Source organism: Symphodus melops, assembly GCF_947650265.1.
Source record: "Symphodus melops genome assembly, chromosome: 12".
Classification (NCBI taxonomy): domain Eukaryota; kingdom Metazoa; phylum Chordata; class Actinopteri; order Labriformes; family Labridae; genus Symphodus; species Symphodus melops.
In genome coordinates, this window is record NC_136702.1 from 13,882,151 (window position 1) to 13,908,597 (window position 26,447).

Consider the following 26,447-nt stretch of genomic DNA (forward strand, 5'->3'; position numbering starts at 1 on the left):
AGGCACCAGCACACATATCAAGCAAAGGAAATGTAAACATAAATCAACAGTGGAATCCAATACAGCCATAACTGTGAATCTGTTAATTAATTTCATGTGACTATGTTTCTAATTTTGGGGCCCCAGTCTCTCTTGCCACGAAGCAACTGACACACATGCATTTAGATGAGAAGAATGACCTTGACCACCATCTGCCTTTAAGGCCTCGATGGTAGCAGTGAAGGATATAATAAGGTTACAATATGCATATGTGATCCAGTGTCACAGGGAGAGTGGCCCTAAAAAAAACAATGACCTCCATTAACGTTCATCATTCAAATCACTGAGATGACCTCACGTCAGCTCGTCCTTCTAGTATTTGTCCCGTCATCTCAGTTTAAGTACACTCGCTGGCTCAAGCTGCAGACACATTTCTTGTGACAGAAATAAAAACCACAGAGCCTCTGAATGGTGAGGTGCTCCACTTTATGCGTCCATTTTTAGAACAGAAGTGTGCATAAAGAACGATGGTTTTAGATTTTCTGTGTCGAGAAGAATGTTCATAAAAGTCATGCTTCGACTGAGACGTGAGCCCTCAAAGGCTTTCCCAGCCAGGAAAACTTTGAAAACAAGTGTCATTGTTATGGTCTAGACTAGTGAAGCCACTCAGAAAAGTGTTGCAATATAGTGAAATTGAACAGTAAACTATTTGTATCAGCCTTAAGACACTCTAGAAATGTATTAGCCTGCAAATATAAAAACCGAAACGACTATTAATTTTTTAATAATCACAGATCTTTGTCAAAAGAAATATATACAAAAATGACAGTGTCAGCAGAAAACATGTAAACAAAAACATCTTAACCAGGAAAAAGTTACATAAATATATATTTGAATGTGTTTCTATACAGTACAGACTTTTAAAGACAAACACAGGAATAAATAGCACATGTGTGAACTATAAACAGTATACAATCCTGAGACTACAGTGGAGTCGTGCTGGTTACAATAGTTACAAAGTTACAATACAAACAAAATAAACACTTCAGCTTCAAAGTTTAAAGCAATCCCCATCAAACGAGTGCACTCGTGGAATGTATCAGATATAGAGCTCACAGGGAATCGTTGTTTCCTTTTGTGTTCAAAGAAGTGAGGTCTGGAAGAGAAATAAAACAGTGATGATGTCACATGACAATAACATGGCATATCTATAAACAAAATCCTCTTATGATGGTTCATGATGTAACAGTAGTGTTGTAGTACTTGAAATCGGTCTTGGTTTGAATACCGGTCTCGAGACCACTTTTTGAAGATCCCGGAATCGAAAGCATTTTTACTCGGTCTTGTCAAAGTCGCAGACTAGACTTGACCGGCTAAATCAAGACCACCACTGACTAAATGCCTCGGCCTTGTCTCAGACTCAGAGAACCCTGGTCTCAGGTAAGTCTCGGTCACAGCACTATGTGAAGGTGGTATCTGCTGATGCCTCATAATAAATAACCTTCATGTTATTTTCTACATTGCTCTTCAAATTAAATGTAATAAAAACTTGGCGAATGGATCAATTATAAATGTGGGAAATGAAGCATCACAAAGATTCTTGTATTACAAACTGTGGGAGCTATGTATACTGTATAATCTCACAAACAGTAAAGGTATTCCCTGTTTTACAGCGTGCATGTAAACAAAAACAAAACAAAAAAAAGTCAATGCACCTCTCAGCTGCTATTGTGTGTGCTGCCATTGCTTTGTCCACCAGATGGCAGCTTAGCACCAGAAGACTGAGCAGGGGACAGATGGGAGATGGAGTTCTTTGAAGAAGGAGAGCCGGCGCGACACTGTGACCACTCTGAAGGGACCTGGTCCAGGTTGTCAGAGTGCAAGGCTTCTTCTTCATCATCACACAGAGGAAACCTTCGAGGGTCCCAAGGCGTCTGAGGCTGATGGAGGACAGAGGGACTATTATTTATTTGAGCGTATGTAAACTGTACGTTCGTCAGTGTAGCATATTGTACAGTTTGATTTGTGCTATATGCAGGGACGCTAGAAGTCAGTTTTAGATGTGAAACTGAGAGAAAGTCGTAAATATGATGACGTGATATTTGCTGTTCAAATACAGGCGTGACCAATGACCAGTTAATACTGAACAGAGCAGTGAGGATGCAGAGACAGTACAGTACATGAGCACTGAATGCACGCGGGAGCTGATGGACAGCATCAGTCTGTTTACAGAGACTGCAGTTCTGATCACACACTTCTCATGTAAACTGAGTTACATTACAACAGATGATCAACTTGTAAATGGACTTGACCTCGTGTAGAGCTTTTCTCGTCTTCTAGCCACTCTTAGTGCTTTTTGACACACCGGCCCAGTCACACACTGATGGTAGAGTTTGTTACGGTATGTAAAGTGACTATCACTATTAACTAATCCATTCACACACACTCTGCATACGCTGATGTATCGAACTGTTTGAGAGAAGACCGACTCTACAAACTGAGCTACAGCTGCCCAAAACAAAACAAAAAAAATTTTTTTATGTCCTGGTCGCATAACGGCTCACACCCTCACTCCTCCATATGAGCTCTGTCACGTCTCACTCTGAAAGGACGATCACACGTCTTGGACTGTGATTGAAAACTGCAGGTACTTCATGTATGTGCTGTTATGTTTATCTTTGTCTCCCTCTTAAAGGTGCAGCAGATGGACATAAGGTGTTAGCTAACTCTGGTGTTTTTCATTGTGTGCTGCCCCTTTAAAAAAAAATAAATATATATATATATACTCAACAAAAATATAAACGCAACACTTTTGTTTTTGCTCCCATTTGTCATGAGATGGACTCAAAGATCTAAAATTCATTCCAGATACACAATATTACCATTTCTCTCAAACATTGTTCACAAATCTGTCTAAATGTGTGATAGTGAGCACTTTTGCTTTGCTGAGACAATCCATCCCACCTCACAGGTGTGCCACATCAAGATGCTCATCAGACACCATGATTAGTGCATAGGTGTACCTTAGACTGTCCACAATAAAAGGCCACCCTGAAATGTGCAGTTTTTGCTTTATTGAGGGTCTGGGGACTCAGAACCAGTCAGTATCTGGTGTGACCACCATTTGCCTCATGCAGTGCAACACATCTTCTTCGCATAGAGTTTATCAGATTGTCAATTGTGGCCTGTGGAATGTTGGTCCACTCCTCTTCAATGGCTGTGCGAAGTTGCTGGATATTAGTGGGAACTGGTACGCGCTGTCGTATACGCCGGTCAAGCACATCCCAAACATGCTCAATGGGTGACATGTCCGGTGAGTATGCTGGCCATGCAAGAACTGGGACATTTTCAGCTTCCAAGAATTGTGTACAGATCCTTGCAACATGGGGCCGTGCATTATCTTGCTGAAACATGAGGTGATGTTCATGGATGTATGGCACAACAATGGGCCTCAGGATCTCATCACGGTATCTCTGTGCATTCAAAATGCCATCAATAAAATGCACCTGTGTTCTTCGTCCATAACAGATGCCTGCCCATACCATAACCCCACCACCACCATGGGCCACTCGATCCACAACATTGACATCAGCAAAGCGCTCACCCACACGACGCCACACACGCTGTCTGCCATCTGCCCTGAACAATGTAAACCGAGATTCATCCGTGAAGAGAACACCTCTCCAACGTGCCAGACGCCATCGAATGTGAGCATTTGCCCACTCAAGTCTGTTACGGCGACGATCTGGAGTCAGGTTAAGACCCCGATGAGGACGACGAGCATGCAGTTGAGCTTCCCTGAGACGGTTTCTGACAGTTTGTGCAGAAATTCTTTGGTTATGCAAACCAATTGTTTCAGCAGCTGTCTGAGTAGCTGGTCTCAGACGATCTTGGAGGTGAACCTGCTGGATGTGGAGGTCCTGGGCTGGTGTGGTTACACGTGGTCTGCGGTTGTGAGGCCGGTTGGATGTACTGCCATATTCTCTGAAACGCCTTTGGAGACGGCTTATGGTGGAGAAATGAACATTCAATGCCCGAGCAACAGATCTGGTTGACATTCCTGCTGTCAGCATGCCAATTGCACGCTCCCTCAATGCTTGCGCCATCTGTGGCATTTTGCTGTGAGACAAAACTGCACATTTCAGAGTGGCCTTTTATTGTGGGCAGTATAAGGTACACCTGTGCACTAATCATGGTGTCTGATGAGCATCTTGATGTGGCACACCTGTGAGGTGGGATGGATTATCTCAGCAAAGCAAAAGTGCTCACTATCACACATTTAGACAGATTTATGAACAATGTTTGAGAGAAATGGTAATATTGTGTATCTGGAATGAATTTTAGATCTTTGAGTCCATCTCATGACAAATGGGAGCAAAAACAAAAGTGTTGCGTTTATATTTTTGTTGAGTGTATATATATATATATATATATATATATATATATATTAAACATTATTATGTTGAAAACCTCTAAAACCCCCTCAATTAGTGCACAGAAGCTCTGGCCTGCTGAGAGTTGAATCACACTGCCAGAAGAATTAGAAACAAATTACTGACAAGTCTAGTAAAAGGGCGGGAAAAAACAATCACACATATATGTGTACTAAATCTACAAACGCCACAAAATGGGGTTAACATGAGTTAAACATTTTTGGAAGCTCATGGTTTTAATTATGGCTGATTTTAGGGGCTGCAGCACCCTAAGCACCCCTACTTCCTGCATCAATGGTCATATGTCTCATTTTCCATGGACACATTGAAATCAATCAATTATCATTATGAGATAATGTCCAATCATTTCTTTTCCTTCAGTGTGCTTTTTATTGCATTGTGTCTTATAAGGTAGTATCACAGGTGTTTGAATCACTAAAGCCTGTGTAAAAAAAAAAAAATAATCAAATTGTTGTATTTAAAACACAGCCTGCTTGGAAAATGCAAACATTGAAGTAGGGGATATTTGTGGTGTGGAGAAGGTTGATTAGGACAGTCTGGCTGAGTGGCAACTTATTCCTACTCCAATCAAAGCCAAGTGGCACAGAGCACTGCAATCAGAGCATCATCAGCTGGAGCAGAGTGCAGACGAGGATCTGTGTGGGCTCTCTAGCATCCATCTGGGTTTAATAACTCACCCGATACGACGAGGAGCAAAGAGTATTGATTAGTTTGCTGCACATTCGTCGCTCCTTTGTTCACCCTCTCCTTCTGAAGCATAAATAGTCATGTTTCTGACTGAATGTTGGAGGACAACAGCTTTCAGCAGCAGGAAAGGGTTAAATCAGGGGGGGGTCAAATTCTAATTGGACGAGGGCTGGATTGGGGAAAATGAGATCTCCACTGAGGCGGACAAACACGCATGGCAAATGGAAATAATGAAATGTAACACAGTACGGAAGACAACAACAATACTGGTAGTTTGTATTTAAATGTTTTTGAGATAACTCACTTATATTTATATATTGCTGTTCAAGTTTTAATGACATGTTTACAGTCTGATGAGAGCTGGTGATAAAGATACAACAGCCGGCTTCAGTATTTAGACATGATGTCGCACTGAAACTTTAAAGTGCTCAGCACAGCACTTTTACCTCTGGGTGACTTAACAATGAAGCACCTGTAAATAAATCTGTTAATATTAAATTTGAATTACTGTTTTTACAATAATCAGATAAAAATAATTCGGAGAGCTCAACGTCGGTGTCCGGGACCAAAGTTAAGTCAGGATGTTTGAAGACGGCCTGGGCTTCTATTCAGTCCAGTTCTTATCAGCATGGTTCACTTTTATGTTGCGATACATAGTTTATTTACAACCATGTGAAAATATTTATAAAAAATATTTATTTGAAGAAAAAAATCTCATATAAAATAATATTCAAAAACGTCCACATTCTTCCCGCAACGTCTTGCGGGCGGGCCGGATTCAGCCTGCGGGCTGTACTGTATGTTTGACACCCTCGGTTTAAATAAAATACGACGATAAACCTTTAAATCTACCTGATTAAGTGTCAGTCGGGAAAGATGATAAGCCACCTGAAGGGGAATCTATCATCTCATTCTAGAAGGTCCTGCGGTGGGATTTGTTGAATTTGTGGCTATTTTCAGAATTGTTGCTTAATTTGAAAACATGAGCAACTCGTTACATGTGGTCACAAAGCTGGAGGCATCGCCACATAAAAGCCAAACAAAAACTGCCATGTACCACCCAGGGTGAGTTCCTTTTATTTTGTACCTGGAACATCATAGTCCTATTTCAGAGTATGTTTGAAGGATTTTCAGGTTTTAGTGATGCTTTTTTAGTTTTTTTTCCGTTTAATCTTACCAGCCTCTCCTCTAGGCTTAGCTGTTCATCAGTATCCAGCTGAGCACAACACAACTCCACAGAGCTCTCCTCTCCTGATGTGCACATCCCGCCCCCACTGCTCGACAACCTGCTGCCAGATCTGAAGCGAGAAAACAAGCAAACCCCATGAAAGTTCACAGACGACTTACAAAACATTCCTCTCTCTCACAGGCTTAATTTAAACGTTGTGATGGAGAAAGAAAAAAAAACAATTATCAATGCTTGTACTGTGCAATTCTCAAATCTCTCTACGATGCATTTTACTATGCATGTGCATCTCCTATCTTCTATTAGCCCTCAGGGGCCATTAGGGACATTTTTGTCCATGTGGTCAAACTTTAACTCTTCATCTGGCTATAATTGTGTCTGTGTTATTGCTTATTGCAGAGTTTTTGAAAGACAGTCTTTCTCTCACATTTTGGAGTGCAGATTTTAAATGTTTCAAAAGGTCAATAGAACCCTATGAGAAAAAAAACATTACTGCGCTCTTGTATGACTTCGGACAAAAATGTCCACTTACAAAAACTGCTATAAAATTAGAACATAATCAAACTGGCATTTCAAGGGTTGACATTTTTAAAATGATTGAATGTTTGATACTTTTGAGCAGGGGGGAAGTTGTTTAAGAGATGTATGCAGAAAAAAGTAGAAAAAATCTCTTCTAATTTTATAGCAGTTTTTGTGGTGGACATTTTTGTCCTTAATGACATTATTTTAAAGTGACACCTGAGGGTTAAAAGCACTAAATATGACAATAACTCCACATAAAACCTCCTTTAACGTATACATCTTGATTTTTGATTGGTGCTCCAGTGTGACATATGTAAGCACGCGTGCGTGTGTGTGTGTGTGTGTGTAACCACCTGTTAGGACGTCTGCACCATTTCCTCTTCCCCCAGGATGACCAGCGCATTTTCTCTCTCTGCTCCAAGCCCAAATGTCTCTGTAGGAAGACTTCATCAGTGAGATCTTCTGCCTGAAACACACACACACACACACACACACACACACACACACACACACAGACAGAGGAATAAAAAGCCCTTCTGTATTTTACAATAAAGAGCTCATGTCCTAAGAGAGACAGTAGGACACTTCATACATCAACTTCTTCAACTTCCTCGTCCTTTTCTTCCTCCCGGTTTGTAAGAGATGAGAGGTCAACCACACGCCAACTGTAAAGAAAAACAGTTTGATGAGCAACTGAAACTAAATGTCGACTAGTCGACGAAGAGACAAGCCTGGGTTTTGCTTCGACAGAATTTATCGTATAGAAAGAAATCCAAGAGAGGAGGAGATTATGCATTAATGCTGTTTGACGCTGTGCAACAAAAAATAAACAGACTTCTCCTCATCCTGACATGAAACGTTGTTTTAAATTGATCTTAACATTGCAGCCATTTGACTCACATTCCTGGACAAGAACACTGACTGACAGTGATCCTGTTAATATCACTGGCTAACACAGTGATTGAAACACTGTCCAGTGCAGTAGCGTAGCCAGAAAAGAGACTGTGGGTGCGCATCAGAAAAAAAACTGGGTGTGCACCTCCACAAAAAGGCTCACAAGACGCTACGAGAAGAAAGCATTCACAGCTGAATGCAGCCACCTGGATGAATAGCGCAGTGCCCAGCGTACTTTTTACAAGCGCTCTGCTGTTTATGTGCGGCCACACACAAGTTGAAAGTCTTTCAACTTTTCAGAAAGGTGCTGTTGATGTCACCGGCGATCTTTTAAAAATGTATTAATTTCCCTGTGTTTTTGGCTCCAGCGATTGTGTCTTGTACCTGCATCCACTCCGTGTCTGCTTTGGTAAAAGACGATCTGATATAGTATATAAAACATGGGAGTAAAAATTGACGGGGAAGTGTCTGACAGACAGTGGCTGTCCTCAACACACTGTTGTCATAGAGACAGGATGGACATGCAGCTCGCCGCACAGCCAGCACTTTTCTGCTCGGGGATAGTCATAACAAACTTGGCTTGCACCTCGAACCGGGACTTCATAAATGTCAAGTGACAAGACAACGATAAACAGAACGGAAACAGAAAATATGTATTAATTTAGCAGATCTTCCCTGCTGGCGTTTTTTTTTTTTTTGCTCTAACTGCAACTCCAACCTTTGACAGCTGCGCACAAGAGTTTTTTTTTTCTGCTATTGTGTTGCTTTAATATTTAAATTAATGATTATTGAGATGATTTGGGATGCAGTAGGTTTTCGCCAGTAGCGCAGTGGCAGCGTGTGCGTCACCATGTATGGAGGCTACAGTCCTCACGCAGGCGGCTTGGGCTCGACTCCAGCCTGTGGCCCACCTCCCGCATGTCTATCCCCTCTCTCTTTCCCTCTCTATTTCCAACGCTATCCTCTTTCTCTCCTTCTCTCCGAACAATAATAATAATAATAAAAAAAGCCATAAAATCCCAAAAAATAAATCTTAAAAAAATAAAAAAAATTATAAAAAATAATAATTTAAAAATAAAAAACATTCAGCTTCTGATTTGTTTTGGGTGCCAGCTGCTGCTTTGGGTGGCACCGGCACACCCTGTCACACCTTTGGCTACGACACTGGTCAGGTGTGTTGTGTAAAGGTGGCAAGTGCTCACAACTCAAATGAAGATCTGACTTTCACTTTGGTCGTCAGGTGATGTAAACATTGAGAGGAGGTGGAAAATTAAGACCCATTTGCTGTGGTTCGAGAGCGTTTCTCAGTGGCGTTCGCTACTTTCCTTCGCTCTTCTTCTCCGGACTGAAAGCGATGATAAATACGGTCTGCTTCCCTACCTCGGAGTGAGGATGTCTTTGTACTGCAGCTTTTCCACTTTACACATCGACATGGGGATGACTATGTTGTTGATGTTGTACACACTCTCTCCCTGGCGTTTGCGAATGCAGCCCTAAAAGGAAACACAGTCAAGTAGAAGTGAGAGCGGCGTGATCGCTCACACCAACCATTCACACATCCTGCATCAACAGAACGCTGCCACAAAAAAATATATCCTGCAGACTTGCACGCTTTTTGTTTTTTTACAATTTACCCATAAGCTTGTCAAGTTTTATTAGTATAGCAGAGTACACTCGTAGAGATGTTCAAAAGTGTGTGTGTGTTTGTGTTACCTGTGAGATCTGCTTGTGTAAAACGTGCGAGTAACTCTCATCCTGAATGTCGTCTGAACTGTCCTCGGGGTCACTCAGCTGGTACAGGACATCCTCTTCATCTGGGTTCAAACACACACACATTACATTAACTTGAAGCTTTAACAGATCATTTATAGTAAAAGAAAACTATTTACAATTACTAAGTTAGCTCCGTGCTGGTTTTGTTTTGTTTTTTTCACAACATAATGAGAAGAAGCAGATGTCCTCTATGCTCTCCAAACACACAGTTTTGTTGCAGAATACTTCTATCAATCAATCACTGTTTGTATAGCGCCAATTCCTAACAAGGCGCTTTACACAGCCACTGAGGTTTCCTTTACACTGGGTGACTGGATTCTAATTTCACCTTTTCATGTTATCAAGCATCAGCAACTGCCGGGTGAAAGCAAAGCCACAAAGTGGTTTCTTCATTGTACGTATGCTGATCAAGAGTCTTCACTTCACTCCTTAAAATAATTGTGCAAATTAATTCTGAACATACAGTTTGCATTGACACACCTTCTATCAGCCTCTGGATACGTCTCCTCTTTCTTTTCCTCTGATTGGTTCTCTTGTGTGGATCATTAGTTTCTGCCATCCTGATTGGTGACAGACCCATCACTCTGCTTTTGTGATGCCTTTTTCTTCGACCTACAACGACACACATAAACACACACACACAACCTGAGTTAATACCCCATAGGAATGCTTTTTAATTTCCAAACACCTTTTCTTTGCTCTAGGATTTAATGCTAAGCCTAACAACAAAAGCTAATCCTGATCCATGAGCCCTTTAGATTTTGGCAGGTGAGCGCCTCAGATGACACTAACTGCTTTTTTACGCTAATAATAGTGCACATCTTTTGTCAGCACAGTGAAATAATGTTAATTCTTCTCTTCTTTTTTTCCACTTAAATAGGGCACCAGATGCCAGTTCAACTATTCAACAAAAGAAGTGTTGAGGATTTCAAGGTCTCTCTCTTTGTCTTCCTTGCAGCACGCTCCTGCAAAGACCATGACGGTGTGAGATAAACGCACATAATCACACACTGAGCTTCAGGTTCGACAAGTGAGCCAGGACTCTGTCATTCTAATGAAGTCTCTCCATTCATACACAGAAGAAATATTTATAATGTTTGTTATTATTGTACTGTGTCTTTTTCAAAATGAGATTAATCATTACATTTGAAAAGTCCAGTCAAAAGCTGATCGTGGTTAATCGTCTTTTTTTAATTTCGTGTTAAAAAATTCTTTCTGCATTTAAAAATAAAGATTGTTAGGCTTTTATTTTGAATGCGTGTACTGCGTCAAATACTTTATTTGCTGTTTAACTTCAAACCTGCTTTTATTTTGAAATAAAGAAAGGACTTTCTGGTAGATTTACAGTTACGACATCAACTTGACCTACAGATCAAAACTTAAATAAAAACAGTTAAAACAGTGAAATCATTGATGTCATGAAGTGGATATGACTTTAATGCTTCAGCTGAGCCCTTTAAGAGTTTTTCTTTCAGTGAAATGACATTTAAAGGAGCAGAGTAGTGTTCTTTAACATCACCGAGAACTACAGGGTCATACTGTTTTGACCAGGGAAGGTCGGAGGTTTTCAACTGACACTCCCGTTTTGGATGTCCCTCCGCTTACCAGACAAACAACAAACCAACAGGTGTTGGTGTCGATACTACAGATTCCACCTGACCTAAAAGCCTTGGCATATTTCGAATGAGCGCTGCCACCAGAAAGGTGGTAAAACTAGAATAAATATTGAAGAGTTTTTTCACGAATTGAATGGTTAGAGTGCAAAGAAGTTAAAACCGATGCAGAGCTGGCTAAACACTGAAGCTTCAGTGTCCTCGGCATGCACAGGGAGGATGGGGCGGGGGAGACAGCCCTCTCCGTTTTAAAGTTGGACTGCTGAATCCCTTTTAAATGCTACGTGTCAGAGTCACATATTGCTCCTTTAATGCTGACAGCCCTTAATTATTGTTATCGTTCTTAAATTCTATGTTCTTCATCTCATGCTTTCTTTGAATGTTGTGCAGTCTTAATCAGTTCCAGTGAAGAGATATGCTTGCCATGTTCATGGCAATTATTTAAGGTGATGTTTCCTTGACAGGTTGTCTTCTTCGTCTGCTCCCCACAGAGGGAGAATAAAATCATTCAAGCTGACAGGAAGTCAACAGAGGGCTGGATGATTGACACCTCAGTCAATTTCCAATCGGCTCCCTTTTTTGACTCCTTCTCACTCCTACGCTAAGTCACTTCTTGTCTGGTATTTCACATCACCTCAAAAACAGTAATTTAAAACCCAGTGGTTATTCAACCTGCCCTGTGGAATCAAGGGAATTCCACAACAGACCAATCATCCACATAAGGAGACAATCAGTCTAAACGAACAACAACACATAGGATCAATAATGTGCTGCATGTCACAGCAACTGAGCGACACTGTAGCAACAAAAGAGTGCAACAAATCAGACGGCATGTCGAGCAAAAGAGAGACACAGTAAGCAGTGTTCAGGAAGAGAGCAGTATGGTGGGAAAAAAAAAAGAGTAGAGAGTGAGTTAGTTCATCAGGACGAGGGGAAAGTCTTACTGTTGTGCAGCGGTGTTGAGCTGCGCCTGTTGCAGTGTGCTGGACTAGACGCTCGGACATTTAATACCAAAGGCCTTTGGGACCATTCTTCTCTGGCCTGGGCTCCTTTTAAGTGAAGGGAAGGAGGAGTATCTGGAAACAGGTGGGAGAATTAGTACTCGTCAACATTTTGAGTTTCAACAATTTGAATTTATTTTTAAAATCGTCCACTGTTTGTCTTTTCTAATCCAGTATATCATGACTCATTATTCTCAATATCAATTTCCACACATTTTTCATCTTCGCTTGCTTTGACTGGAACATCGTCTCGGTGTATTTTTTTCCATCAACAATCCTCTTTGATTAGACGGTCGTTGCACTGTGCCGGGCTATTTTTGAAAGCGGACATTGAATTGACAGACTGTCTTCTGCCACTTGCAAAAAGGAGAATGAGATCATTCAAGCTGACAGGAAATCAGCAGGCTGCTGACTGACGTTTTCATCAATTTCCAATCAGCCTCCTCTGTGTTCCCCCACTTACTCTCTCACGCTCTCTCTCTCTCTCTCTTTGGTTCTTACGCATCAATTCCTGTTTCTTTTCTTTTCTCTGCTCACTTAAGTGATTAAAAAAAAAAATGTCCATCTGAAACACATTTGTTTGGTCAACCTGGATTCTTAAATCAGCCATCACTGGTTGTTGTGGATCATAAACCCACTTTGAACGAGGTGAACGTTCATCCACACAGGTTAATGCTGCAACACATACTGCTATAACAGCTATTGATTTCAGTTCTATCTACGGCTCTGTTGGAAGCTTCAAACACGCTCTGTGGGATATCTGATTGAAGTAACGTACAGCGATGCAAAACATCTCAACATGGCTGTGGTAACGTGTTGATGTGTGTGGAGCTTTATCTACACTTCAGAACAGTTCATTTCAACATGTGTCCTCCAGATCTCATCTCGCCTAAAGCCTGGCTCAGATTATGGGGCAATCAGACCCATTTAAGGTGCGATTCCCTCTTCCCGACATCGACCAGGTGTTTCTGACTCAAGGCTGATCGGAACAGATTATCTATTCAAAGACAATCTAAACGTCAGGACACCCTGATTTCTTCCAAACACGTTTGATATTTAGGATTTCAAATCTCGACGATGACGTCAAAGAAAGTCGTGTGTGACTTCAATGGCTGTGAGACACGAGGGAGGGGCCACAACTGTAATGCATCTGACATGATGCAGCTCTGGCTTGTTGTTCGCGACTATTTCCCCACCTACATTTTTTTTTGTGTAGTATATGATGTGACATGATTGTCTTGTACTGTAGTATTTGCATGGTTGAGAGTCTGGAGAATATGTTAATTGAGATTTTTTTTTTTGTACTGTACAGGTTTTTGTTTTTTTCAGCCTTATTATGGTAAGTGGTGATGTTAATGTTTTTTCCTACCTAATGAAGAAGAGAACACAGGATAAGGTGTGGAGTTGGTGATCCTGGAGGTCTGGGACCTACTGGAGCTACAGTCAGGGTCTGAGCACATAACTACGGGGTCACAGGAGGAACAACATGAACAGGAAGATGAGAGAGAGGAGGAGAGGGTAGACGTGGATGCCCCCGAGTCCTTTGAAAAGACAGAGAGAAAAAAGAAAGCAAAGAATATTTTCTACATGATGAACACTGGAATTTGACTTTAAACAGAGCATTCAGTTGGCTTTCTCTTTGTGTGCGGAGTATGAGTCATGGGGCTTTATGAATGCTGCTCTCGACACCGATTAAGGTAATGAAGCTGTTAAAGGGCTTTCTTTATCATCAGGTAATATCACAGTGCGGGGGCTCGGTGCTGCTTCTTACAGCTACACTTTCTCAAAGGCTCACTGCTACAGGAACAGTGTTCTGCAGTTAAAACTATATCAATGTTCTCAATTTAAACATCTAATAGCATGCCACATAAACATGTACTAACAAAAACTTTTTACTTGTTTAGATGTTGTATCTGTTAAACGCTATTGGAAAATGAGACTTTTACATTATGTTTGCACAAGAAGAAACGTTGATTTTTATTCCAATGTATGTCAATTGAAAGTTAAGTCACAGCACCACAGGCTCCTCCCACCGAAGCTTCGTTGCTTCAGTCTGAAGTTGAAACTTTTTTCGCTCTTATTTTTACTTTTTAGCTTTCTCCACGGAGGCTGTTAGCATAGCTTCCTAAGAAGATGGCGGCCATTGCTTTTAGATTCTGGCTATGAGGTCTTTAGCTTCAGTGGGTCAAAAACATGACGAATTAGCAATGCAGTTTCACCCCTGCTAACCAACACAGACTCCGATGATGCAAAATAATGATTTTTGCATCATCGGAGGCAATTCATAAATACTACCAGGTTTCTAATGATACTAAGCAGAAAGCAAATAGCTGAAGTATCCCTTTAAGATGAGAGTGAGGCTCTCTCCACGGTCAGGAGAATCATATCAAAGCTTTATTCATGTGGGGTTTCTTGTAGGAGTTTTGCCACACAGGGACAACAATAATCAAATCACTGACATATAATCAATGTACAAATCTTTACAGCTAGCAAGTTAGCAATATGTTATTGATGTAAAAATCTGGCAGACACAAAGCAACACAAAGTTCTTTAGAATAAGCCTCCTGAAAGTTCATTGTCCTTTGTGTCCTGTTTTTGTCTTTAAAAACTGCTGTGACGAATGAGACGCTCTTCAGCAGCTGAACGCCCTAAACTGTTAACCAGCTGGTTGCTAGGATTGTCTGTCTGCTGTTTGACGCACGTGGATTCTCATTTTGGGCTTGCAAGAAGCTCACTGTTGCATCTGGAAGCTATGCGAAGGAAAGCCAACCACTTAAACAAAATCATAACTAACCTTGTGTCTGTACTAGTGTCCAGAATATAGCTGTAGGCTCTGTCCGCTGGCTTCAGAAAGGACACAGCTTTTAGAATCATCATGCATTTGTTTGTTTGAAGCAGATCCAAGGTATATTATTGTTTGATTAAAAGCAGGTGTCAAGCTTTCAAGATTAATTCCACTTAATTTCCAAAGGACTACTTTAACGAAAAGTGGATTCCAACTCTGAAGCCTGGCCGAGAGCTACTGCTGACATTAGTTTGTGAATAACTTTAATCGTGTAGATGAATGAACTGGTATTTTTAATATTATTATGACATCAAAATAAAAGCTATAAATGGGATGAAGGCAGGTTTAATAGGCCCTGTGTTGGTTCCATCTACAGTCACATTCTCAGAATATTGAAGGGGACAAATTATACCCTTTTTTCACCTTTTCAAACAGTCCTCTGTGCTCTAAATGAAACATCTGTGCTGTGTTTTTGTCCAAACATAACATGAATCAAGCACCAGAGGAGGTTTAAAAGCAATGAGCAATGAGAGGGGACGGGATTTTTTTTTTTTTTCCCCACCAGAATACGACTTGTGATGTCACAAACAGAAAATTTGAAACTGAGCATTTTTCTATGTTTGGCAAGACTTCTGAAGACCACAAACAAAGGACAGGGTGGATTTATTTAACACTTAGTGGGTCGATAGACACTCAGGTTACCCAAATAAATGTTCAAACACACTATAAAAGTGGATTTTTCATAATAATGTCTCCTTTAAGAGGACTAATGCAAATCAATGATGCATCTATTACTTCCACCCAGTTGGAGTGTGAAGGGTCACAGGCGCATTGATGAATAGACACTTATGGTCAATTCATCAGTTCCATCAGGAAAATTAATTTGTTTCAGAAGCACAGAGCTGGATTAAAATAAAAAGAGCAAACAATCCTCACAATATAAACATATCATCTACGAGACAAATCTACAAGACAAATCTTAAAAGTTAGCTTTGTCAATGCATGTGTGACCCACCTGTGAGCGCCTAAGGCCGTAGGTTTTGAAAGAGAACAGTCTGGGTTTGTGGTAAGTGACCAGAGGCCGGGTGCGGGCACACACACTCGACATATCTGCTTTGAAGAGCCTCCTGGTCCCTGGTCTCCTTCTCTTCCCATGTATGAAAACGTCTTCTTTCTGACCACTGCAGGGACCGGGACACGGAAGGGTCATGGAAATGTTAGCGATACCATTCATGCAAAGGATCAAACGTGTTACAAAAGCAAGTTTTCAAGGTGGTGCTGGTCTTTGATCTGGCTGAGGAATAACAACCAGGCACAAATAATCGCTAGATATAAATCATTGTTGCGTGCATAAACAAGCAGGATATCTTTGTTTTCTTTTTTCTTTTTATCTTTACAGCCAGACTGAGAGTTAAAAAGGCAGGAGGAAGGAAAGACATAAAGGGATGATTCAAGTCAAGCCAGATGGTGGGGGAGCGACCAGGTTACACTACCAGCCCCCACATAAGTCTGGTGAATACGACTGAATTCAACATGGTGGAGCAGCTGAATGCTGACTCAGTGTTTGTTTTTCTCACAATGTGTTCCGGGAAGCTAACGATCATTTCCCTGATGTTTCAAACTCTTGCTCGTATCGTTACAGTCACGGAGGCAGTGCGACGAAGTGCATTCTCTACCTTGTGAGGCTCCCCTTGACTCTCCAGCTGTTTGGTTGTTTTGATAGTGGGGAAAAGCTGAGAGGAGGCATCAGACTGTTGACAATCTGGCTGAGCTGAGCACTCTGAAATGAACACATCGTACATAGTTTATGGTGCATTCCACACGAGGACGGACGAAAATAAAATCCATTCTGTAAAGAAGTAGTGAGTGAGAGCATCTATTCAAAGACAGATCTACTTAAGCACTTTTCCCTTGATACAGCAGCAAATAGAAGTTTTTTCAAGTGTCAAGTTCTGCTTTTAAACAGCACATATATCAATCCTGTGTTGGCTCCAAATCCATTTTTTTGGAGTACAGAGAAGAGAGCTGGATATACAGGAACATAAATAAAACAGTCTTTTTAAAGCTCAGCCTGAGGTGGCTGAACAGTCTCAGAGCATGTTCTATTTCCCTGCCTCTCAACAAACTCACCTTCTGTACGATAACTGAAAAGCACATCTAAGGTTGTGTTCATCTGCATCAGGGCAATGTTACACTCATTTTAGCGTGAGACACAAATGTGTTTCCAAAAGGAAAGAAAATGTTTCAGTTAGGGAAGGATTCCAATCTCGGTGAAATAAATACTTGTAAATGTCTGTCTCAACTCAGATTTATCTCAGTACATCTTCAATAAGTGAGGGTCTATAAATGTTTTAGAGCTCCACAGGAGACTCAGCATCATCTCACATTCTTCAGATTGAAGTATGAATGGAGTACAGTACAGTACATGCAGGGGCGTGTCCAGATAGGTTGGCCATGGAGTGGCATGCCCCCCCCCAGAAATCTAAAGAAGCTATTAGCCCTGTTAGAAGAGGGACGCTGCTGCAGTTTCTTTCCATGTGGATGTCTATGTCATAAGTCCAGACAATGGGAAAGTATTACTTGCAATGAATTAACTGGCATTTTGCTGGGACCAATCCATTCCCAATGAATGTATGTTTGTAAGTTACTGTGCAGCAGTTTGCAAGTATTTCAAATTCTGACTTGAACAGAATTCTTTTAATAAACATTAAGATCGTGTTTCCATTATCTTGTACTATGAAGCAGATATACTTAGAGAAGTTAGAAAGTCAGGAGACCCCTGCATCAATCAGAGACCACCCCAGTGCACGGTAAAAAGAAGTCTGGACACGCCCCTATCTACTTGGATGTATGCACTCTATCTGCAGTTTCTACTGACTGTAACACAAAGAAAAAAATTACACTCATACCATAATAATTAAGATTAATCTTTGTAACACTGTACTGGGATATAATGTTGCAGATATGCATCCTCCTGAGCCTTTTTAGCAAATAAGACTGATTAATGATTTTCCCCTGACATAGTGTAATGACTTGTAGATAATGATTTCCCTCAACTCCATAGTCATCTCACCCCCCCCCCACACACACACACACACACACACACACACACACACACACACCTGTCTCTCTATGTTGTGCAGAAGACGTGCAGGGCTGCAGGGTTCAGTGTCAGCATCGGTGGTGTTGCAGGATAAGCCTGCCATTTCTCTCAGCAGGCTGTGCTGAATCTGTCTGTCAGTCATTGGTTGGGCCTCTGCAAGCACCACACCGCCCTGAGACACACACACACACACACACACACACACACACACACACACACACACACACACACACACACACACACACACACACACACACACACACACACACACACACACACACACACACACACACACACACACACACACACACACACACACACACACACACACACACACACACACACACACACACACACAAAAACACACAAATAAGAGACGTTAACCTTTAGAAAACCTCAGGTGGGTGTTGGGCTTTTTACGCTTTTGTTTAGATAGAGAGAGAGAACGAGACAGACAGAGAGGCTCCTGGAGCCCTGTATTTTTCATGCAATGAAATTTAAATTTTTAAGAAATTGTCATTTAAATCACTTCTTAAAAGTAGAGGGACACACTTGTATTCATTCTCATTGTGCCATTCTTTATTGATTCTGCACAAAGACCTGTCTGCCCACAACAATACAAAGTAGCATTATTTCTAATAGTATCACATGAAGATCAATAGTGTTTCTGAGCATCAATACAGTACCACAAAACATCATATAAAATTACATAAGAGTACTGGCCACCTATAGTAGTCACTCTTGTCTCACAGTCTGTCTTTAAAGCCCTGAGTGACCTGCTGTCTGTGGCTGTCCTTGGCACATTAGGCGTCCTGCACTTTTATTGAGGTGTTGTTTGCACTGGACTTTGGTCTTACCTTTGTGGAGCGGATGTGTTTGTGGAGCCCCACCAGTTGTTCTATCCTGCCCTCCAACTCCGTCAGTCGCAGTTGCAACCAGTTCCATCTGCTCCCCAGCTCGGCTCTCTCCTCCAGCCACTGCCTCTCACTGCTGCTGCTGCTGCTGCTGCTGCTGGAAGGAGGGGCAGGGTGAGCACACTAAGACCCATGTAGCAGCTTCATTTTATACCTTTTTGGAAAATGCTCTACATCCTGAGTAGAATGTCGTAAAAAAACAAAAAAACCCAACATTTAGAATAAAATGCTGCAAATTTAACGTGCGATAATGGCACATTGCTGTGCAAGGAAATGACTGGAGATAGACCAATTTGACATGTTTGTACGAACACACTGTGAACATGTGACCTATTTTACACAGCTATGCAGGGTGTAAATTGTTTAGCATCCTAACAGAGTGAGGAGGGGGGGAAAGGCTTGCTCAAGCAGAAAAGCTTATCTAGGCTACACACGAAAAAACACAATTGATTTGTTTGGTGTGTATCTAAAGCATGTTTCCATAGCACTCGCCTCATCGGTAGGCATTCATCTTGTGTGTGTGTGTGTGTGTGTGTGTGTGTGTGTGTGTGTGTGTGTGTGTGTGTGTGGTTGGTTGGTCTCAGCAGGGTTATAGTTGCTATGGCTGTGCTCTTGGACCTTGGCTAGGACAGAGGAGGGGACTCCTCCCCTTCAAACACTCCCGACGCTGGACACAGAGAAGTCGAGCGTGTCCGTGCAGTGGTTGACAACACCCCTTTAGGTTTGACTCTGTGATGTGGTTCTCTGAACAGCAACAGGTTACGCCAAAACACCCGCCTCACGACAGTAAATATCCAGTTTGTGGTCGAGGGGAGGAGAACTTGCGCATAAAAAAAACAAGGTCCGTGATTGGATAATGGCAGAGATTCACTCAGCCTTGAGCTAATACGGGTTTGTTGAGGAGGAGGCTCTCTCTTTCCTCCAGAGACAATGACCAGACCCATGGGTGCTCTTTCCAACTGTATAATGAGAACATTCCTGAAATATCTGCCAAGCAGTGGGGAGGTCAGGAGCAGCGCGCAGAAGAGGAAGTGTTTGCTTTGAACCTCTTCAAGTTCAAGTTTATTATCTACAAACGTGCTCTTCCATGAAGACATTAACAGGATACTTTGTGGGTTTTCATTTAATCTTTTGTCTGTGAATGACAGGCCAGCCCCAGCAAGTCATTCGGAGTTTGGGAATGTCTCCATTGGAGTAGTGTTTCTTGGCTCTTGCAGCTGCACTCGGGCTTTTTGGGTGTGTCCTCCCGAGCATAACATTCACTTCATTTAACATTACTAACATGCTGAGAAGCCAAAAATGAGTAACAGCTGGACGTGTGAGGGGGCGCTGCCGGAGCCGAAAATGAGCCGCGTTGGTTTCAAATTAAAAGGTTTAAAAAGGCCAACTGGTTCCACGTTTTTCTCAAAGAGGGCAACGACTTGTTCCTCCTCCAGCAAGGAGACATCCTCTTCAAGAAGGAACCTGCCATAAAAAAGAAAGAACTCTGCAGGAGACAAAGCACAGAGCATTGTTCAGCTGACTTGAATAAGAAAAGACAGGCTGACACTTTTCAAGATGACTGAAGCTGGCCAAACACGAGGAGACACCACACACCTATAAAACACCTTTTCTTATTCCGGCTCATAAAAATGTTGCAAAACAGAAGAAACCAAAAAGAAGGGGGGGGGGGGGGAGCAGGAGAGGCAAAGGAGAAAGACACGGGTGTGCCACTCCAAACCAGACACGAGATACCTTCAAAACTCTGACGTCAGCACATTGCTGAGGAGGAAGATCATTCACCTGGTAACATAAAGGGGCGAACAAGTCGAGGAGAAGACGCATGAATAAAAAAAAATAATAATAAAAAAAAAAGGAAAGTGTGACGAAAGCTGTGGCTGGGTGTAAACCTCTCTGAAAAAAATCTCATTACAAATGAGATCATTCCTTTTAGGTGTAGTTTTGTTGTTGACGCTTTTTTTTTCCTTTAAGTTATATAATAAGGCCCCTCGTAGACGCAGGCGGCATCTCTTTCTCCTGAATCTTCAGGGAAATTTAACTTCAAGTGAGAGCCAAATGACACTGAGAGAAAGATTTGGGACATTTGTAAGACATGGTGACTGGAACTCTCCCTCTCTGCAAAGTAAATCCTCGACTCTTTTCCCCAGGAAGTCCTGGTGGCCAAGCCGCCTCAGTGGGATATCAAGGTCTCCAGATCTGATACTTGCTTTTCTCTCTTTGTATTGGTCCGTGACGTTTCCTGAAAATCTCCACCGTCGGAGAGAAAATGATCCTGTAAGAAATGCTCCCACAAGTTCAGAGCTGAACATGACCTGATGACGGCCAAGTTTACAGTTTAAGTAAGCTAACGGTTTTAAGCGTCGTACAAGAATGTTGGGCTTGTTATTGTTCTGCTGCTGTTGCCTTAACTGGTATAAATAGACACGTGAAGCTCTCTGATTCGAGTCATTTTGGATATCATACTTGATTTGTATGCAAACGGATCATTAGGTTTGAAAGCCTTCCAGAAAAAGAGAAAAAGAAAAAAAACGTTTATTTATTCACACCTTCTTTTCTTGCTGAGGGACATAACTCCCTTTAAAGACATGGAAGACGTATGGCAGCACAAGACATCCACGCCACACACGCTGCAAAAAATTATTTTCCCTCGAAAGAGGAGGAGCTCCATGGCACAGAATGGCTGGCACGCCGGTGTTTATTTCCTAGCCTGAGGGTGAGGGGAACTGGCGAGTCTGCTGAATGTGTTATGACTGCAGCATGGAGAGAGAATGTTTGTGTGTGTGTGTGAGAGAGGGAGAGAGAGAGAGAGAGAGAGAGAGAGAGGGCGTGTGTGTATGTGTGCATGGGAAAACATGTCATCCCACTCTCCGCAGCTGGCTGGGAGAACAACACTTGTAGGTATGCGAGCCACACAGTAAACTTTGCTCAGGGCCAAGTATAATAAGTGTTTAACACAGAGGAGTTTATCCAGCGAGAGGGCGGACTTTCCAACACCGACTCTGTCATGCTGAAATAACTCATGGATCATCTTTAACATGCATACTTCTGGCTAATTTAACAGGCTCGGTCTCCACACTGAGCACTGGATCTGGTGTACGTGTTCGCTCCCTGTCACTGTGTTTGAAGTCTCTTGTTGCCGAAGGTTCCCTGAAGCGTAAAAGTCAACCTCTGTTTCCTCCTCCACAGTGAATCACAGCTTGGATCTGGAACAACACAACACATCTTCTGGCAGTGAGACTTGAGGGAAGTTAGGAGATGACGATCTTCGGTTTTTTCGTCGACATTAAACGCTGTTGTTGAAAAAGTCTTCTATAAATAACGACACGCAGATATCTCATACAGGTGTTGGAAAGGGTCACACACACGCGCACGCACACACGTGCAAAATACACTTACTTTGTTGTTCTTCCACTAACATGCGTCCCTAGACTTTCAACAAACACCCCAATGGTGAGAAAAGTCCATCCTCGCCGCCTTTGACCTGCTCCACTTTTCAAAAAAGATTTACTCAAACAGCACAGAAAAGCAACGTCTGAATAGGTTTGGATTTTTTTTCAGGGAGCCTTTTGTAAGCTCTGACCAGGGACAGCAGATGAAAATTAGCCTTGGCTAACTCTGGCATATTTACTGAAATGTTTTTTCATTACGCATTGTCCCTGTAAAATAATAATAATAAAAATAAATAAATAAGCCACCTCTGAAGAAACAAAGGCGACGGAATGAGGCAAAACTAATTAATTGATAGAAATCTAAATAGGGTCGAAAATTAATACAACCATAATGAGTTTTTGATTTTTTTCCCCCCTCATTTATTGTGTGATTGTGGAGGTTTCCCTTTCCATAAAAAAAACAACATCCTCTCCTCCTGCTGGATACTCACACAGGTAAAGTCCTGCTTCTCCCGTGTCTTTGACGCTCCTCTTGTTCCTCATCTGAGCTGCTGCTGGCCGTAGCCTCCGAGTCCAAAGCCTCCTGCAGACCTCTCAGGACCTCCTGGCTGCAGCGGCTGAACTCTCGGAGCTCTTCCAACGAGCATAAAGGCGTGGAGGACTCTTCCCAAGAAAACTGGGCCTCAAAATCCACTTGTGGAGGGAGCAGACCGAGGTGTTTGGAGTTCACGTTTTCCCGAGACACATCTCCAAGTCGGCCGTACCTTGTCAGCCCTTCCAGCTGCTGGTTGCAGTGGAGTACAGCATGCTCCCCGAGCAAGGCGTGCAGCCTCGTCTGCAACCTCTGTGCTCTGCTGCACAGGCCGGCCTGCCTGCACGTCTGCTCCTTCACAACTTCATCCGGCGCTACTCTGAAGGCGGCCTGCTCAGATCCAATCCTGACCCGGCAAGGTTGCTGTGCCTGTGACGATGGAGGAAGACGGCCGATTCCAGCCTCTTTCTCCCGTGTCAATGAAGGCTGGGCTGTAAAGAAAGGAGAGTAGCCCTGGTGCTTTATTTCCGCGTGTGAATATGAATGAGGAAGGGTGAAAGGGGAGTGATGCACATCACCACCATCTGTCACTGTGTTGCATCCCTGCAGCAGAGAAGCCTCTTGGCTATTGTGCTCAGGAAGAGGGACGAAAAACATGTCTGGTACACCTGGGAACACAGTCGCCACCTGCTGAGAATCTCTTAGGGCTTTGTTGGAGGAGAGGAGGCTGAAGAGTTGAGCGGTGTTGGGGAAGAGCAAAGTCTCAGCCGGACTGGAAGACACCTGCAGGCGCGGGCTGAGTACAGGGTCAGCAGGGACATCCAGAGGGCTCACCGGGAGGCAGGAGTCCAGAGAGGGGATCATCGAAAGGTTCAGCCACATCTTCTGGAGGTCGCTGTCGTCTGTGGAAATCAGCTGAGAGTCCACATCGGCGCTGCACATGGCTCGCCCGTCTGTGTCCATTCTGACCGAGGCAGGAGGTGAGGACAGGTGGATCCCACGGCCATCATTCAGGATTTTGGTCAGGGCTGGGGCCATGCCACTTCCTGAATCAAGGATACTCTGCGTAGAAAAGACAACAACAGCTAGAAACGTCATCCAGCTGACACAAAAACAACACGTGACGTAACAAACCAATAATGTTGATTAAAAACCACCAGCATTACCTCACAGAAACCCCCCCAAAAAACTAAAACCCCTGGACAATGGTCACACAATAAAAGGCTTATGATACAGTTTGATACTGTCTGTTTGTTGTGAATGTAACTTCTGCAGGACTCCTTTGAAAACCTCAATGGCACTTTTACTGGAAAAATAAAGGTTAAATGATTTTTTTTTTATTCCAAATAATCCTCTCTGCTTCTTGTTTTGGCACATCATCTGGTGTTGACAGACATGAGAATAAAACTTTCCCATTTCCCATCCTAGTGCACACATCATCATGCGGTTAATGTTTATTTAATAATACCCAACTCAACTGAAACGTTGAGTACCGTAAACCGCAACGTCCGAGGTGCTTTAACGTTCATACCGATCAACTTCAACGGCGACCAAACAAAAACAAGCGCTCAAGGCGTCAAATACATGGTTTCCCTTCTTTCTTTAAAATACTTTAACGCAACAACTTAAACTGTATTCAATGCCTCCGCTAGCTTAACTCTTCATAAAGTATTTATTTTTTATTTTTTTGGGGGGGGGGAGATCTTTACTAACGTTTGCGATACTCACCTGACCAGGAGGTAAACCGTTGACTGAAATGACCATCGTTTATGGCTGAAAACGGTCATAAATCCTTTCCCGATCCTTCCAACATGTGGAAATCTGACTGGGAGTTTCTTGCTACCCACTGGGGACTTTTATTCTGACAAGGACATCAGTAAATCTGCTCTCCTTCTCACAGACCCTCTGCCTCCTTCTCCCTCTCCTTTCCTCCTTTCTTCCAACTGCCGAGAGGACGGAACACGTCTGAGCGAGGAGGAGGAGGGGCTTGACCAGACCCGTGATGCCTTCAAGACCCCTGCACAAGCTCCGACTTTTGAGATATTTTTCTATATACATACATATATATATATATATATATATATATATATATATATATATATATATATATATATATATATATACATATATATATATATATATATATATATATATGTATGGTTTTTTTTTTATATATATATTTTTAGGGTGGTTGCCTAAAAGCAAACCACACTACTACTATTGTTAATATTATTATTATATATTTTTTTATGTATTTTATCTATTTATTTTTATTTTATTTTATTATTTTTTTCCACATTTGTTGACAATATCTCAACCTTGTCAACAATTTAGAGGTACAGTGGCCTGGCTCAGTGCATGACTCCAGAGTCTTTCCATTTTACGAGTGACTTTCCCAAGCTATGCCACACATTTTATTTGCACTGCAAGCACCTTGGACATCATGAGTGTTTAACTCTGCCGTAGTTTTCTTAATTATATCTTGTATTATCAGGCCAATTCTCTGGTGTGTTGCTGGGAGACAAAGGCTACGGCTGCGAGTCACTCATCTTGACTCCCCTTGCGGACCCCCAAACCCCACCACAGCAGAAGACAAGGGCTCCAATCGAGATGACCTTCTGAAATCTCAGTTTCAGTGCCTGCACCACCTGAGGGTTTCCCCTTGTAATGTCATTGATGCAGGTGCAGTACTGCACAACATTGCAGGCCTAAGAAAGCAGAGCCCCACCCCCCCAGCAGTTTAAGCAGAAGGTGCAGAGGCTCGGCACTTTCCCATCTTTTGTTGTGTTTGGTCGTATCTCCAGTCCTTTCCGTTTGTTTATTTGATTTAGATTGGTTTTTTTCCAAAGGGGTGGGGAGATCAGCGGGTTTCTGAAATCTTGAACCTTGTGTGGTGTCCCTTTTTATGTTTTGGTCTACTCTCCATTGAGTTTATGTTTGGTAAAACCAAAAGTCAATTAAGCACGTACACGTACGCACTCACATTTATCATACACGTGTGCGCGCAAAGACACTCACACACACTGAATCATACAAACACACACATGCATCATACACGGACACACACACTGCATCAAACACACACTAACGTATACACACATGCATCATACAAACACTGCAAAATACACACGCATCATAGACACAAATAGAGCAGTAAATTTTTGCACTGTATGTAATGTAAACTATTGCAGAACGTAAAATATAAATATTGCACTGTGTTGGATGTAAACCATAGCAGAAATATTTATAGCACAGTATGAAATAGACTATAGCAGATTATTCATAAACTCTATTTAAAGGAAAAGCGACCAGGAAAGTTACAGTTTCAGCTTTGCGCACATCTCATGTAGCATTTTACCTTCAAACTGTTTCCAGGGACCACATTTTCCTCTGAGGACAGTTTGAGTGTAGGGTTATGAACATTTTCCACATAATCTGTAAATTTCTCCAACTTTCACGCCTCTACCAAAACTATAGCGTCCCTTTACAGTCAGCCATTGACCAAAAAAAGTGTGTTAACTATTAGTTAGCATTCTGTTAGCATAGTTTACTGTTGTTAAGGTTACTTTTCTAGAGCATGATCTGACTGACTAGGAATGGCTGATTACAGTAAAT

The 26,447-nt window shown here is 42.1% G+C and overlaps 1 protein-coding gene across 4 annotated transcripts; it reads right to left on the bottom strand.

Moving 5' to 3' along the window:
• Window positions 1-748: 748 nt before the first annotated feature.
• Window positions 749-24,815, bottom strand: kansl1l (KAT8 regulatory NSL complex subunit 1-like). 4 transcript variants are annotated; one of them, XM_079357765.1, is made up of 16 exons: window positions 24,561-24,815; window positions 22,792-23,894; window positions 18,855-18,999; window positions 18,017-18,169; window positions 16,571-16,674; window positions 15,910-16,075; window positions 13,479-13,650; window positions 12,053-12,184; window positions 9,976-10,107; window positions 9,436-9,536; window positions 9,103-9,215; window positions 7,421-7,493; window positions 7,182-7,294; window positions 6,298-6,418; window positions 1,695-1,919; window positions 749-1,135 (listed from the first exon to the last, which is right to left on the bottom strand). In XM_079357765.1, exons 1-15 carry the CDS (start codon window positions 24,594-24,596, stop codon window positions 1,698-1,700), a joined length of 2,886 nt encoding a protein of 961 aa, XP_079213891.1. In that variant the 5' UTR covers window positions 24,597-24,815; the 3' UTR covers window positions 749-1,135; window positions 1,695-1,697. The 4 variants fall into 4 exon arrangements, with proteins under 4 accessions (XP_079213891.1, XP_079213890.1, XP_079213889.1 ...); XM_079357764.1 differs by having other exon boundaries at window positions 18,855-19,002; XM_079357763.1 differs by having other exon boundaries at window positions 18,855-19,005.
• Window positions 24,816-26,447: the final 1,632 nt, after the last annotated feature.